We start from the raw sequence: 15,361 nt of genomic DNA, 5'->3' as shown, positions 1-15,361 counted from the left end.
CACCTCAAAATAAATCCGTTGATGTGATTTGAGGGCGCCAAAACGACGCTATCGTGAGACCTTGGCGTCGCTTTTGTTGACTCTCTCTGGCCAATCAGAAGTCAGCTACGCACAGGCCCCAGCACCAGGGAGGCCTCGGTCGTTGTCAGAGCTGATAAATTCTCAGCGGTGAGCAACGACAACGCCACCAGCGTGCGACGACAACATCATCCTCGATTCTCATTTTTGACATACCTCACCTAAAGAAACATCCAAGCACAATGCCCACCGCTCAAGAGCCAACACAACAGGAGCGGATGGAAGCCATCCCCCAGGACGGCAGTGTAGTGAAGAAGGTCATTTGTGAGCAGCCAGTAAGCCAAAACCCTCTTGACAAGCGACCGACAGTGGAACGGCGAGACTAACACGAGCCTCAGAAAGCTGAGCCACTCCCACAGGCGGATAACGAGATTTCGATGCGTGGCGGCGGTATGAACATTGGGTTTACCTGTTGCGGTGGATCGTGTTCATTCCATAAGCACTGCTGTTAGTGAGAGAAAATGGGGGAGATGAGGATGGAAGACGGAGGACGAAGGATGGAAGATGAAGACAACGAGGACCCATGATTGTAGATGCTACCTAATAATTGAGACATTTGTCGGAATTGGATGTTGAAGGAAGCAATGCGGCTCTGCGCCAAGCAGCCCGATTAAAGGCTGGAAGCCTCCTGGAATTGAAAGCCGACTGCCGCGGCGGGAGCAAAACAAAGCATTCATCGAAACGGTTGATGGTGGGGCACATATCCATTCGTCAACATGATGTCATCACTTCGCTACTACCACCAACCGAACCTTTCCTTCAGGGATCCGTCCTCGAGCTGCGTCTTCAACATCATCCGACCCTTTAACGTTGTCAGAGGATATTCAAGTCTATTTGGTACATTGCCGGCATCATAGTCGACACTCTTCACAAGACGAAAAGAAATTAAACACGATATCATCAAGATGAACCGCTTCGGAACGCGCAACCTCCTTCGTCCCGTCCTGCAGCAGACCCAGGGAAGGCTCACACAAAGATGCTACTCCAATCTGCCGCCTCAGGGACCCCATGTGGGTGAAAAAGGAACAGCAAAGGTGTACAACAAGGATGGAACGAACCCCAACAAGAACTTCGTGTACGGTTTTGACCAGGATGAGCCCTCAGGGTCTTGATACTGATGATGGTGCGACAGTTATCTGGGAGCAGGCGTGCTAGGTCTCGGGGCCGTATATTTCATGTTTGGAGGCAAGAAGAAGAGCGGGAATTCGGCTGCGGCCGCGGCTGACCGAGCTGCTTGAGTGGGATGGTTGACAAGGGGGACGGGAGTGTAGGATGAAAAGCTATGGAATGGAATAAATGGACGTCCGAATGAGTAGGTTTGGCATTGTTTTAGTTACCTATCGAGTTAATCGTGCTGTTATCGTTTCCAAATCATGGGGGCTTCCCGTTCAAAAGAGAGTACCAGTACCAGTTCACCGTCTTGTCGCATTGCATGCTTATGAACCCTTGATGTTGCACTCTTTTTTCTAGGCTTTCTGGGTAGTAGGAGAGTGGTACTCGAGACATCCCTCCCGTCGCCGTTATGCTCGCCATTTCTTTGACATTGTCAAAAAGTCCCATGGTGGGACATGTGCTCCCAGTGTCTTCGAGGTGGTGTCACTGGATCACTGCTAATGCAACTAAAATGCGGGGAAGAGGTGGACCGTGTGACGCCCCAAGAAGCTGGGAACCTCGAGGTGGTGTTTGATGGGATGTTTGATGGAAAGTGACGGGGTCATCCGTCCCAGCCACCTGGGTTCTCATGAATGAGCCTCTTCTACACAGGTTGTCATAATTGCCAGAGATCTGGAGTGAGCTTAAGTTCCCGTCTCTTCCGTCCAGTCGATCGCTGAGATCATGATCGGTGCGGCGTAGGCCTTGGACACCCAGAGATCGACTTGGCGGTACCAGCCCTGTACCCCGCTTCCCCGCCATTCTGGTGCAACGGTCCAGGTCCCTCTGAGGTACCACCGCTTGGCGATCTGCGACTGCAGGGGTGAGGGTGGGCAGCTTGGGAGCTGTGCAGAGAGGTCCAGCAAAGCAGGCCAACGTCTGCACCCAGTCTGAAAACGGCACAGGAGGATAAAAATTCTGAAATAAATCCAAGCTTCCGGCCCTGCCAGAGCTGTGCTACTCCCGTTCCTCGCACAACAGCCTCTTCTTTGTTGCTTTGAGGACTGGAACGAGGGCTCCATTGTGTCTCTGTCTGCCCGCTGGCGCGTTGGGCGAAACACCCACGAACCCCTTTGGCGACCTGAGACCCTCGATTTTCCAACAGTGACGTCGGAGCGCATTGCCCACGGAATTCACCAGAACTGGACAGCAATTGCGAATCGCGATCCGGGCATTCCTCCTCCATATCTCCTCTAACCTGCCGTTTGGTCTGACACAAGTCTCCGGCCTTCCCACGTCGTCAGCGGCTTCAGAAGAAAAACATCATGGCTCTCCCCACCGCAGCGCCCCAGAGCGGGCCAAGCTTGCTGGGCCTGCCAATGAAGCAGGCCTCCCTGATCACAGTACGCAGCTTTCACAAAACACAACACTCGACAACAGGAAAATGGCAAAAGACTGCTGGGAACAGATGGCTGACATGATGGTTGGGATAGTTAACATTCCAAAATTCTGCATTAATACTTGTACGTTAGCTTCCTCGCGCCGGTAGCCCCGACGTGGGTGTGGCACAACAACCTCATCTTCATGCTAACGAACGGGCGCCTCCCATGCCAGATTATGCATTACTCTCGAGTTATGGCACCTCCAGGTGACCACCGATACTTTGCTTCGACTGCCGTGCTCCTCAATGAGCTTCTCAAACTCGCCATGTCCCTCACCTTTGCCATTTACGAAGTATCCCGAAGCCTGGCGCCCCAGACCCCGGCAACAGTCCTGCTTGAGCAAGTGTACCATTCGGTATTTTCAGGCGATGGGTGGAAGCTGGCCATTCCGGCTGTGCTGTACACGCTGGAGAACACGCTCCAATATGTTGCGCTTGGGAACCTGGATGCGGTGCATTTCCAGGTCTTGTTCCAATTAAAGGTCGGTGCTACCGCTGGGAAAAATTAGGGCACAGAAGCCGTTGGAACATGGAGAGCATAGCAAGCTGACAAGGATGGCTAGATCATCACGACAGCAGTGTTTATGGTGGTACTGTTGGGCCGGACGCTTGGGGCCAGGCGGTGGCTATCCCTTGTCATCCTGACTATGGGGGTGTCAGTTGTATCGCTTCCGTCGGCCAGTTCCCCCGATCTTTCGGGTGACATCCACGATTTCAGCGACCACTTTTTCCCACGGTCAGTCCACGAACTCGGCCAATTTGCTGGTGGTGTTGTGGAGGCGGCGAGGGAATTGACAAAACGAGGTGTCACTGGGCTGGTTGGGGAGCTGACTCGACGATCGGCCACCTACGAAGGCATCAAAGAGGACCAGGAACCTACGTTGTCGACGATGAACTACTCGGTGGGCGTTACGGCTGTTTTGGTCGCAGCACTTGTCTCGGGGCTGACGGGGGTTTACTTCGAGAAGGTGCTGAAGGACTCTACCACACCAGCCTCTGTGTGGACGAGGAATATCCAGTTGTCATTTTACTCGCTATTCCCCGCGCTGTTTGTTGGGGTCGTCTTCAACGACGGACGGGAGATCGCCAGGCATGGTTTCTTCGACGGATACAATGCGGTTGTTTGGACAGCAATTGTGTTTCAGTCGGTGGGCGGAATTTTGTCGAGCATCTGCATTCAATACGCAGACAACATTGCAAAGAACTTTGCGACCAGCATCAGCATCATCATCAGCTTCCTTTTCAGCGTGCTCTTCTTCGACTTGGAGATTACAACATCGGTACGTGCAGACAGCTCGAGACACGAGTTTAGTGATGGTTGCTTACATTTTCATACCTATAGTTCCTGTTTGGCACAGCTCTTGTGCTGGGAGCCACATACTTGTACACCCTCCCGGAAGGAAAACGCGCGCGGCCACCGCCCATCAGCATCGCCAGCTACGAGAAGACAACAGTGGAGGGCACCCCGCGATATCTGGATCAGGACAGGCTGAGCGTGAACCCCTTGGACTCTGCTCACGGTGCAGCTCTGTCTTCGTCCAGGCCTGCTTCGCCGCTGCATTTCCACCCCCGCACGCCTTCTTCGAGGGGGAAGCGGGCTGAAGAGTGAAAGGTGTGGGGTGGGAGGGCCCAGCAGGAGGGATGCCTAGCACTACGCCGGAGTAACATCTGGCAAACGTGACATTTGGAAGATTGGAAAAGAGGCAGCAGGATTTGGATACCCACAGGTAGCTGCAAACATTGTTGGAAAGACCATGTACCTAACCTCACCAGCACGAATAGACATGAATTCATCTCTTAGGTACCTGGTATGGCACCTTCCAGCTTCTTTCCGTACATGACTTGTCATTTCAGGCAGCCAGGCAGATTTCCCGGGTGAAGGAAGGTGTAGAATGGTGGAGTCGATTCCCCGCCTGCGTGGGCGTGCTTGAGGCAGGACCTGGAGTGAGGGAAGGAGCCGTCGTGATGGGCAAGCACCACCAGACGAACTGGCTTGGGGGGGGTTCTCCTTCCACCTCATGCCCGGGCAGCCCAGTTCATCTCCATCTTATCGTTTGATACTCGGGCATCCCGCATCCGCATTCTACAGCCCAAGTCCAGCTGCAAACGCCTCTCAACACGTGTTGCAATTCTTTCTGCCTCTGTCATACCTTCCACCCGGGCACTTCAATACCTTACGCAATTGGCACACCATGTCGCGGCCATGGAGGCCCAACAGACCCCATGTTGCGAAACGCAATCGTGTCGTGCCAGTACCTGACGACAGTGTACGTTCCCAGGACGCCTCCCGAGACACCCGTCATTCACACAACCACCGCTGCGCCTCGGAGATGGATCCCCGGACCCCGGACCAGTTCCGCTACTTGAACCAGCCGACGCAATTTGATGATCGACTGGGAGACGCCTACGGTAAGCTAGCTTATTCTTGTCGTTCTAGCCGTTACTTGACGCGGTTGAGTATGACCTCCCCTGATTAATTAATCTTTTAAAGCCATTGAACAAGACCCCGAATACCAACAAATCATTGCCGGTTTATCGAGACACACCGCCCCACACATGACTGAGAGACATGCTAGTCCTCCATACCAAAACGCAAACACTCCTGGCTCCTTTCAATCGCAACACCACCCGGCCCACAACATCTCGCAGCCTCGCCACCACCTATCGCAACGACAACCATTGGCTTCATATTCAGGTCAGCATGGTGGAGGCGTTAATACGGAACTCTGCTAACTCTGCCCAGTCTCTCCCGTCCTCGAGCCTTCCGCCCGCAGTTGGTCGCATGCGAACTACAGCCCGCCCCCCGGGTCAACTACCCACACGCAACCGTATCACACGTCGTTTGCAACTACAACAGCTACCCAACCGGACATTACACACCTTCAGCCCCTTCCAACTCCCAGTACTACGCGAGAGCAGGTTCCCTCTCAACGGCAGGGTACTGCGCCTGTTGTTCGCGGTATACGCCTCGTCAACTTACGAGAGGCCTTGCCAGACAAGTTCCGCGCCCTGTTCCCCTTTGAATTTTTCAACGCAGTACAGTCCAAGTGCTTCGAGGCAGTGTACAAGACCAACAACAATGTGGTGGTCTCGGCACCCACCGGTAGTGGAAAGACTGCCATCCTCGAGTTGGCAATTTGCAAACTTGCTCTCGATCGCGGCCACGAAAACTTCAAGATTGTGTACCAAGCACCCACCAAGGCCTTGTGTGCCGAAAAGGCTCGCGATTGGGAAAAGAAGTTTGGCCACATGAAGCTCAAGTGCGCTGAGCTCACCGGGGACACTTCCCAAGCCGAGATGCGGCGCGTTGGCGATGCTTCGATCATTGTTACCACCCCAGAGAAGTGGGATTCGATTACACGAAAATGGCAAGACCATCGCAGGCTTCTGCAGCTGGTCGAGCTATTCCTCATCGACGAGGTTCATATTCTCAAGGATGTCCGTGGCGCCACGTTGGAAGCAGTCGTTTCCCGCATGAAGACCATTGGAACCAATGTTCGATTTATCGCTCTGAGCGCCACCGTTCCCAACTCGGATGATATTGCCCAATGGCTTGGCCGGGACCATACCAACCAGCACCTGCCGGCACTGCGAGAGACATTTGGTGAAGAGTTCAGGCCTGTCAAACTGCAAAAGTTCGTTTATGGATACGAGTGCAACGGCAACGAGTTCATCCTTGATAAGCTGCTTGACTCCAAACTCCCCAACCTAATTGCCAGGCACTCTCAACAGAAGCCCATACTGGTGTTTTGCTTCACACGGAAATCCTGCGAGTCAACGGCCAGTCTGCTGGCCGAATATGCTGCTGCCAGGCCAAATGCGAAGCTGTGGCCTGCCCCCAAAGGCCGGATCCCCGTCATCAGCCGAGAGCTGCAGGAGCTTGTCAAATTGGGTGTAGCATTCCACCATGCTGGTCTCGACGTTCAAGATCGAGGTGCTGTTGAGCAGTCATTTCTTAAGGGAGAACTAGGTGTCATATGTTGCACGTCGACATTGGCCGTTGGCATTAACCTGCCATGCCACACAGTTGTGTTGAAAGGAACAATGGGCTACGCGGATGACAAGCTTCAGGAGTGCTCTGATCTCGAGGTGATGCAAATGCTAGGTCGAGCGGGACGCCCCCAATTTGATGACAGCGCCACTGCCATCATCCTGACCAAGGCCGGCAACAAGGCACGGTACGAAAAGATGGTGTCCGGACAAGAAATCCTCGAGAGCACGCTTCATCTCAACCTGATCGAACACCTCAACTCCGAGATAGGCTTGGGCACCATCCACGATCTCGCGTCTGCAAAGAAGTGGCTTAGCGGCACGTTCTTGAGCGTACGGCTTCGACGCAACCCAAGCTTTTACCACTTGACTGGCAGTAATTGCAATCCCAGCCAGATCGACGCCAAGCTGGAAGAGATATGCGAGCGCGACATCAAGCAACTGCAAGAGGCCCAGTGTGTTACCGACAACGAGACATTCAAATCAACCTACTACGGCCGCGCCATGTCCAAGTATATGGTTGAGTTTTCCACAATGAAGATGCTGTTGCAGATTCCCAAGGCTGTCAAGATGGGCGCACTGGTATAGATCCCACATGGCCTCACAGAATTATGTTGACCACGGCGCGCTGACCCCATGGCCACAGCTCACCATCCTTTCACAAGCCAGCGAGTTCAAAGAGTTTCGTTTCAAGCCCGCCGAGAGGCCTTTGTTTCGCGAGATGAACCAGTCCCCCCTCATCGTCTATCCAATCAAGGAAGCGGTCACGCAAACATGGCACAAGATCTCCTTGATGGTTCAGGCCCATTTGGGAAGCGTTCAATACCCCGACTCGGCCGATGCAGCCAAGGCTCGACGTCAACTGGTCTTGGAGCGCAAAATCGTGTTTGAGCGACTCAACCGCCTTGTCCACGCCGTGATTGACTGCAAAGGAAACGACTATGATGCGATTGGCATGAAGAATGCCCTCGAGCTTGCGAGAGCCCTCGCTGCAGAGTCATGGGAAGGTCGGGTGACACAACTGACCCAGGTACCCAGCATTGGGCCCGTTGGGATGCGTAAGCTTGCCAGCAAAGGCATCCGGACAGTGTTGGAACTCGCCGACATGGACAGCGTCGACATTGAGAGATTGATGGCTCGGCAGACCCCCTTCGGAATGACTATCAAGAGCTCTCTTGAAAAGTTTCCCCGGTTGAGCTTCGATCTGGAGCTAGTCAGCCACAAGTCTCAACCTAGGCCAACAGGCGCCACCGTTGGGGTGGAAATTAGGGCTAACCTACGGTATTTGAATCGACTCGGTCCACCTTATTGGAAGAAGAAGATACCTGACATCAACTTCCTGGCCGAAACTAGCAGCGGGACTCTTTCGTTCTTTTGGCGAGGCAGCATGAGGAAGCTGGAGGTCAGCAAAGAGACAGGGTACGAGTTGAAGTTCTGGGTTGGTCTCCAAAATGTTGATGACGACATTGTGTGTCACTTTACTTGCGAGGAGATTGTTGGGACGATGATATCCAAGACACTGAAACACAACATTCCTGCCTCAGCATTTCCCAAGCAAGCCGCTTTCTCCACCGTGCCCTTGAGCTGGGCTCCGCCAGCGACAGCCAAGTTCACTCAACCACGGACGATTGGTGGCAGCAATGATGCTGATCAAATGGACGAGCTGGACGATGGTGGTATTGACGATTCTGACTTCATTCTCGCCGCTGAGCAGGCGGCCGCTCGGTTAGCACTGTGTCACACGGCAAAAGCCAACCACCCACAACCACCACCAACAACACTGTCGATACCACCGCAAGGAGGGGTAACTGCACGTTGTGAACCAGTCGTCAAAGTGAGGCGGACAATCAGAAGGCATGGCGGTTATCAAAGGAAGGCCACTGGCCCTGTATGATATTGAAGGACTTGGCAGCGGCCTGAGGCCACAAGGGCACGGGCCAGGCAAGGGAGGATAAAATACGCGATCAGGATCACCAAGACTGTATTTTCCTTCTTCATCTTTCAGTATCACGCTCTTCGAGGCCATTGAAGATTATTAGCCTGAATTGAACCATGAGTTCCAAGCCCTGATATTGCAGCCCTTGTCACATATAATCTTCAAACAACCGAAGACGACAAACAACACACTACAACACCATAGCGCTATCACCACTTACCCCGCTTTCTTCCTTTGTTGATGTCCACCACGTCATCATCAGCTCCACCCTCAGATATCGTTGAAGGATTCGTTCCATTACCTTGCAACCCTTGGGTTGACGACGACGAAGACTCCGACTTCACTACAGGAGAGTACTCCTTCAACACGTCGCCTATTCCGCGACCCTTCATTCCTGGCTACGCAGCCCATATTCCTCTCCCGACGTCACCTACGTACGCGACCGCTCGAAATCTACAAGAAGAACTCGACAACGCGTCTATCTCTACCTACAATATGTCGGACTATCGCTCCCCGTCAGCCGAGCCTGTTCAGGTCGACGACCACATGGAGCTTACACTCTACTCGCCTCAGGACTTTGAAGCCATTATGAGCGACCCCACCGATATCCAGCCCTTGCCTGGTGCTATTCATGATCCAGCACCCTGGATCGTCGAACTCCATCGCCGCATGAGTGAGACCTATGAGGGTGTACGACAACTTGCTCAACAGCAGCACAAAGACCGCATTGACGGCCAAGAGCTCGCACGCCTTAAGCAGCAGTACGAGCATATCCGCGTACAATACACTATTTGCGCCAATATGGTCAAGCTCGGGGTCCAAGTTTCAGACCAGCAGATCCAGCACTTCCGGCAGCAAGTCGAAAATGCCAGTGCTACCTTCGCGGACGAAATCTGGGGAGCTATCGCGGTCATTACCCAAGATGAGCGCCAGCGGCAGCAGGCCATTGAGCAACTTCGGGAATCTGCTAAACGTCATCAAGCGGCTCTATTAACTCTCGAGAAAGAGGTCACGAACCAAAAGAGGTTTAACAACCAAGTCGAGAACTGGGCTCACCAGCGTAACCGTGATATCGATGGACTTTTAGCAAAAGAATTCGTCGACCCCACTACGCTGGACGCACATAGCCGAACCGTCATGGAGCAGGTTAAGAAGCTGACGGAAGAGGCTCTAGAGGAGTTCCGTACGCAGCTAAAGCAGAACCCTGATGCCGACATTGACTCCGTCTGGCGTAGCCTTAGTCAACGGGCATCGACGCGACCATCGCAACCGTCTCTAGCCGTACCATCGAAGGTATCATCTTCAACTCGGCGTGCCCGGGAATACCTGACTACCCAGGCACTACGGACTGCTCAGACACGCCGTACGGCCCAACAAGCCCATATCCAATTTGAATCCGCCCGGGCCGGCCCTATGCGTATGGCACCCGAGTCCAACGATGGAGGCGGAGGAAACCTTCCCCCACGACGATTCTTCGCCGCCAATGGGGAACCACCCTCTGATCCTAATAGCTCGGACTCAGAGGACCCCGACGATGGTCGACGAGAAGGTCGACCTCCTCCCGGAGGGAATAGAGGCCCACCCAGGGGACCCCCGACAGGACGCAATCGCCCTCGGTCACCCAGTCCCTCGGGTCGAGACGACCTCTCTCGACTCATTCGTCACTTTTCCCAGACGCCGGTCCAAGTTAACCCGGTACACATGTCGAAGCCCCAGGCCTACGATGGCAGGGACCTCTCCAAGTTCCGGCCCTGGTGGCTTAAGGTGGAAGCCTACATGGATTCCTACCCCACTGGGTTCCCCAGCGACCAGGTCAAGATCAACTGGGTTGGATCTCTTCTCATGGACAAGGCCCAGGTGTGGCATCAACAGCGAGTCAGTCAAGTACGAAGACTGGGCTTCACAGACACTTGGAGCAACTACGCCACCGCCATCAAAGAGCGCTTCCGGGATACGGCCGAAAGGTACCGCAATGCCCGCAAGATGCAGGAACTTAAGTATCACGGAGACATCTCACAGTATCTGACTGAGCTCTCTGATCTTAATGAGGTAGTACAGTGGTCAGGAACCACGTTCCAGAGTCATATCTCGAAGGCACTACCGGACGAAATCACCAAGCTGATCTACTCGAGGCAAGGTGGTATCCCGGAAACAGACGACGACTTCCTCAACGCTATCGAGGAAGCCGGCCACATCTACGAGAATATGCTCACCAACCCAGGCATCGCTGTTAACCAACGGGCGGGAAAAGACGCGCCCACTTCGATCTCGGAGCGCTCGAAGTCGGGCCCTCCACACCAAAGTCGCTCCCAGCAACCGTCAAATCCATCCTTAAGAAGCACCAAGGCACCAGCCAAAGCACCCAACGCCAGACCCGATCCAAAGGATATTAAATGGGCGACCGTCAAGGAAGCCCTAGCAGGGATCTCGCAGGAGAACGTCGACAGGCATAAGAAAGACGGCTCCACGTGCTGGCGATGTGGTCGCAACAACCACCATACCCTCGCCTGCTTCGCCAGAAAGGATGTCTCCGGTAACGACCTTCCTGCGGCTCCTCCCAAGGTAGCCGGGGTCAAACGGAAGGCCGAGGAGAAAGAGAAAGAAAACGAAATAGCACCTCCAAAGAAAGTACGAATTGACGCTATTGGGGTACACATTGACGATGATGAACCACCGGTCTTCGAAGTACTGGACGACGACATGTCTGGCACCGAGACGGGTTTTCACTAGGCCGCCTGCCCACGCCGACAGGATGTAATCGGCCTACTGGCGTTACCGTTGTTGGGAGTCAAGCGCCCTCACGAGGAGGATGAAGATGAACAACCACGACGCCGGCCTAAGGTGGGGACCCAGGCCCATCGTCAACATGAGCATCATCAAGGGTACCAACGCGCGTCCTCGGGAACATCCGGTACGCGTCCTCTTGGACCCTGGCAGTGCCGTTCCCGTCTTATCAGAGGATGTGGCTACTCGCCTCACGATCAAGACCTTCCGTCACCCTCCTGGGTTCTACCTTCAATCCTTTACTGGAGAAGGAGATGTCAGTAAGGAAGCGTTGTATACCGACACTGTGGTGCTCAGGCACTCTGAAGACCACTTCACCAAGTTGCAATTTGAAGTCAGCAAGCTCGACGCGGAATGCGACATCATCCTACCACATTGGTGGCTCCAAGAACACCAACCAGCCGGTTTCTACGATCAAGACCCCACGAAGATCGTATTCACCTCTCCCACATGCCGCGAACGATGCACTAGCCTATCGGTACTTGGGAAGGCTGGTAGGATCATTTCCAGCGTCAAAGACGACCGAAACTCTATTCCCGAACGCTTCCGGAACCTAGCACCGTTGGTCCTCATGATATATCCAAAAGGCTACCTGATCACAAGCCCTGGGACCACACGATCGACCTGATGGATGGCAAGACACCACCATGGGGGCCTATCTACTCCCTCAGCGGCAAGGAGCTCAAGTTCCTGCGCGCATGGCTGGATGAGATGCTGGCCGAAGGCAAGATCAGACCTTCCAAGTCCCCTTGCAGCGCTCCACTCTTTATGGTGGATAAGGACGCCTCTATCGAGAAGAAAGGAACGCATGAGGACGACCTTCGACCCGTGGTGGATTGGAGATCACTTAATGGCATTACCATCCCTAACAGGTACCCCTACCACTCATCAATGAGCTACAAGATCGCCTCGCTGGAGCCAAGTACTTCACCAAGATCGATCTTAAGAGTGGATTCAACCTTGTACGAATCAAAGAAGGAGATGAGTGGAAGACTGCCTTCCGCTGCCGCTACGGCCTCTTCGAATTCACGGTCATGCATTTTGGGCTAATCAATGCCCCAGCCACCTTCAAGCCATGGTTCATGGGGTCCTCAGCGACCTAATCGACATGGGGGTACTGGCGTACGTTGATGATATCCTCATATACGCCGAGACTATGGAGGAGCACGACCGGCTCACAAAAAGAGGTATTACGAAGGCTAAAGGAGAATAACCTCACCATCTCAGCAAAGAAGTGTGTGTGGGCAACCAGGCAGGTCGAATACCTTGGGTATATCATCTCTGAGCATGGGATCTCTATGTCTAAGGAAAAGGTAGACTGCATCTTGAACTGGGAAAGACCTACCACACTCAAGGCCACCCAATCCTTCATCGGCTTCGCCAACTTCTATCGACGCTTTATTAAGGGGTTCTCTACCATTGCCCAAGCCCTCACGGCATCCCTGAAGCTCGACGCACGCCATTGGAAATGGACACAAGCTATGGAGATAGCATTCAACAGGCTCAAGGAGGCCTTCACCACTGCTCCCATCCTCGCTCACTTCGACGCAGCAAAGCTGGCGGTCCCGTTGAAGTATACTCCGACCACCAGAACCTGGCATACTTCACCACAGCAAAGGTCTTAAATAGACGCCAGGCAAGGTGGGCGCAAGAGCTCGCCTCCTACAACTTCATCATTATGTATCGCCCTGGACGTCTTAACGGCAAGGCCGACGTGCTCTCGAGACTCGATCAATATCGGCCTGAGAAGGGGGGAGATGAGGACCAGCCGATCACTTCGGTCCTAAAAAATCACCACTTTTCACCGCCAAATGAAGGACCTTCCTTCCTGGTTTCCTCAGCAAGGCTCGCCAGTATTCCGGCTACACCGGCATGGAACGATGATTTCATCGCCAAGGTCAAAACAGCCGCCCACCAGGATGCTGAGTATACGAGCCCACCAGGATGCTGAGTATACGAGAGACCTGGCCACACCGCCCAAAAATGAGCATGTGGATGACGGCCTACTGTACCACAACAACCTGTTGAGGATCCCTAAGGACCCCGCGTTACGCGACGAGATCTTCAAGTCTGAGCACGACGCAGCCGTCGCCGGCCACCTGGGAATGGACAGAACTATCGACCTTATACGGCGCAATTTCTGGTGGCCAGGCATGGATCAAGACATCCGCGAATACGTACGTGGGTGCAGAGAGTGCCAACAGAACAAGAACCCCGCCATGGCACCTTCGGGCTGCTCCAACCGATGGAGATTCCTTGGAAGCCATGGAGAGCGATTTCCATGGACTTCATTACGGACCTACCACTGTCCTCTAGATGCGACTCGATCTGGGTCATCGTGGACATGTTCACGAAGATGGCACACTTCATACCCCTACGCGTGGAAGCAAAGAAGACTGACGACTTGATACGGATCTTCGCGCGCGAGTACTGGCGACTTCACGGCGTTCCGGCGGATATTATCTCCGATCGAGACTCACGCTTTACCGCCCACCTGTGGAAGGACTTCCTGAAGCTTGTCGGCATCAACAGTCGCATGAGCACAGCCTTCCACCCCCAAACAGATGGCCAGACAGAGATCGTCAACCAAGAATTAGAGATGTATCTCCGTGCCTTTGTCAACTACGAGATGGCTAACTGGAATGAATTACTTCCCATGGCAGAATTCGCGTACAATAACGCTCGCAAGTCGACCACAGGCATGTCGCCTTTCTTCGCCAACTATGGCTACCACCCTGCTTCCAATAACCCGTCCTCGAACACCACCGTCCACAACCCCTCGAGCAGGCTATACGCACACTGGATGACCCAGGTTCATAAGGAAGCGCGCGGAAATCACTAGAGGACGCCCGCTCGCGTATGAAGCAGTGGGCCGACTTGAAGAAAAAAGCCCCTCTATTTGAACAGGATCAACTGGTGATGTTGAACGCCAAACACATTAAGACGCGACGACCCTCCAAGAAGCTGGACAAGAAGATGCTGGGCCCGTTCAAAATCCAGAAGGTGATCTCGCCTACCGCTGTCCGACTGGCTCTCCCCAAGCACTGGCGAATCCACAATACCTTCCACGTCTCCCTCATCGAGCCCTATCGCGCTGGCGGCCAGGCACTGCCTGACCCAGACCAGGTCCTGCGAGAAGCTGCGCCGGTAGAGGCAGAAGACTACCAAGTGGAAAAGGTGATAGATTCGACCATGATGGGTGAAGAAGTCAAGTATCTGGTCAAGTGGGAAGGTTGGCCTCAAAGGAAACACTGGACGTGGGAGCCCTTCGATCACTTCTACAGCGACGGAGCCAAGGCGGCCTTACAAGCCTTCCACGCGCAACACCCCGACAAGCCCAAGGACCGACGTATGGAGGCCTGAAGCCATCATCAAGCTCGTGGGCGAGCATGAGAAGGGGGGAGATGGTGTCACACGGCAAAAGCCAACCACCCACAACCACCACCAACAACACTGTCGATACCACCGCAAGGAGGGGTAACTGCACGTTGTGAACCAGTCGTCAAAGTGAGGCGGACAATCAGAAGGCATGGCGGTTATCAAAGGAAGGCCACTGGCCCTGTATGATATTGAAGGACTTGGCAGCGGCCTGAGGCCACAAGGGCACGGGCCAGGCAAGGGAGGATAAAATACGCGATCAGGATCACCAAGACTGTATTTTCCTTCTTCATCTTTCAGTATCACGCTCTTCGAGGCCATTGAAGATTATTAGCCTGAATTGAACCATGAGTTCCAAGCCCTGATATTGCAGCCCTTGTCACACACTGCGCCCACAGTCACCATTCACCACGCAATCTATCCAAGCACCCAGGTTTATGATGGAGGGCCAAAAAGACGCTCAGGCGGATCAGTATCCAGGAATCCATGAGTTGGTCGAGATGGCACAGGAAGAGGGTTCCTCTCAACCCGAGTCCGATACATCCCCCCCAGTCCAGCTTCCAAGCGGAAAGTGGCAGTGTAATCATAACTGTGCGGGTGGGACTCTCACAAAGACGGGCAAGCCATGCACTCATAGATGTTGCAAAGAGGGACTTGACAAG

At 53.9% G+C, this 15,361-nt stretch overlaps 4 protein-coding genes across 4 annotated transcripts; all 4 read left to right on the top strand.

Moving 5' to 3' along the window:
* Positions 1–260: 260 nt before the first annotated feature.
* On the top strand, positions 261–530 carry QC763_404930 (uncharacterized protein; the record flags this gene model as incomplete). The annotated part of the gene is made up of 2 exons (XM_062912136.1): positions 261–353; positions 417–530. The coding sequence occupies 2 exons, from the start codon at positions 261–263 to the stop codon at positions 528–530; spliced, it is 207 nt and encodes a 68-aa protein (XP_062766287.1).
* A 453-nt stretch (positions 531–983) lies between these two features.
* On the top strand, positions 984–1,316 carry QC763_404940 (uncharacterized protein; the record flags this gene model as incomplete). Its single annotated transcript, XM_062912137.1, has 2 exons — positions 984–1,153; positions 1,211–1,316. The coding sequence occupies 2 exons, from the start codon at positions 984–986 to the stop codon at positions 1,314–1,316; spliced, it is 276 nt and encodes a 91-aa protein (XP_062766286.1).
* A 1,179-nt stretch (positions 1,317–2,495) lies between these two features.
* Positions 2,496–4,220, top strand: gms1_1 (UDP-galactose transporter Gms1; the record flags this gene model as incomplete). The annotated part of the gene is made up of 5 exons (XM_062912138.1): positions 2,496–2,573; positions 2,664–2,693; positions 2,785–3,093; positions 3,175–3,891; positions 3,954–4,220. The coding sequence occupies 5 exons, from the start codon at positions 2,496–2,498 to the stop codon at positions 4,218–4,220; spliced, it is 1,401 nt and encodes a 466-aa protein (XP_062766285.1).
* A 409-nt stretch (positions 4,221–4,629) lies between these two features.
* Positions 4,630–8,495, top strand: HFM1 (ATP-dependent DNA helicase MER3; the record flags this gene model as incomplete). Its single annotated transcript, XM_062912139.1, has 4 exons — positions 4,630–5,020; positions 5,103–5,306; positions 5,355–7,183; positions 7,248–8,495. 4 exons carry the CDS (start codon positions 4,630–4,632, stop codon positions 8,493–8,495), a joined length of 3,672 nt encoding a protein of 1,223 aa, XP_062766284.1.
* Positions 8,496–15,361: the final 6,866 nt, after the last annotated feature.

Source organism: Podospora pseudopauciseta, chromosome 4 (genome assembly GCF_035222475.1).
Source record: "Podospora pseudopauciseta strain CBS 411.78 chromosome 4, whole genome shotgun sequence".
Classification (NCBI taxonomy): domain Eukaryota; kingdom Fungi; phylum Ascomycota; class Sordariomycetes; order Sordariales; family Podosporaceae; genus Podospora; species Podospora pseudopauciseta.
Note: the sequence above shows the minus strand (reverse complement) of the source record. Positions and strands in the feature narration are given on the sequence as shown.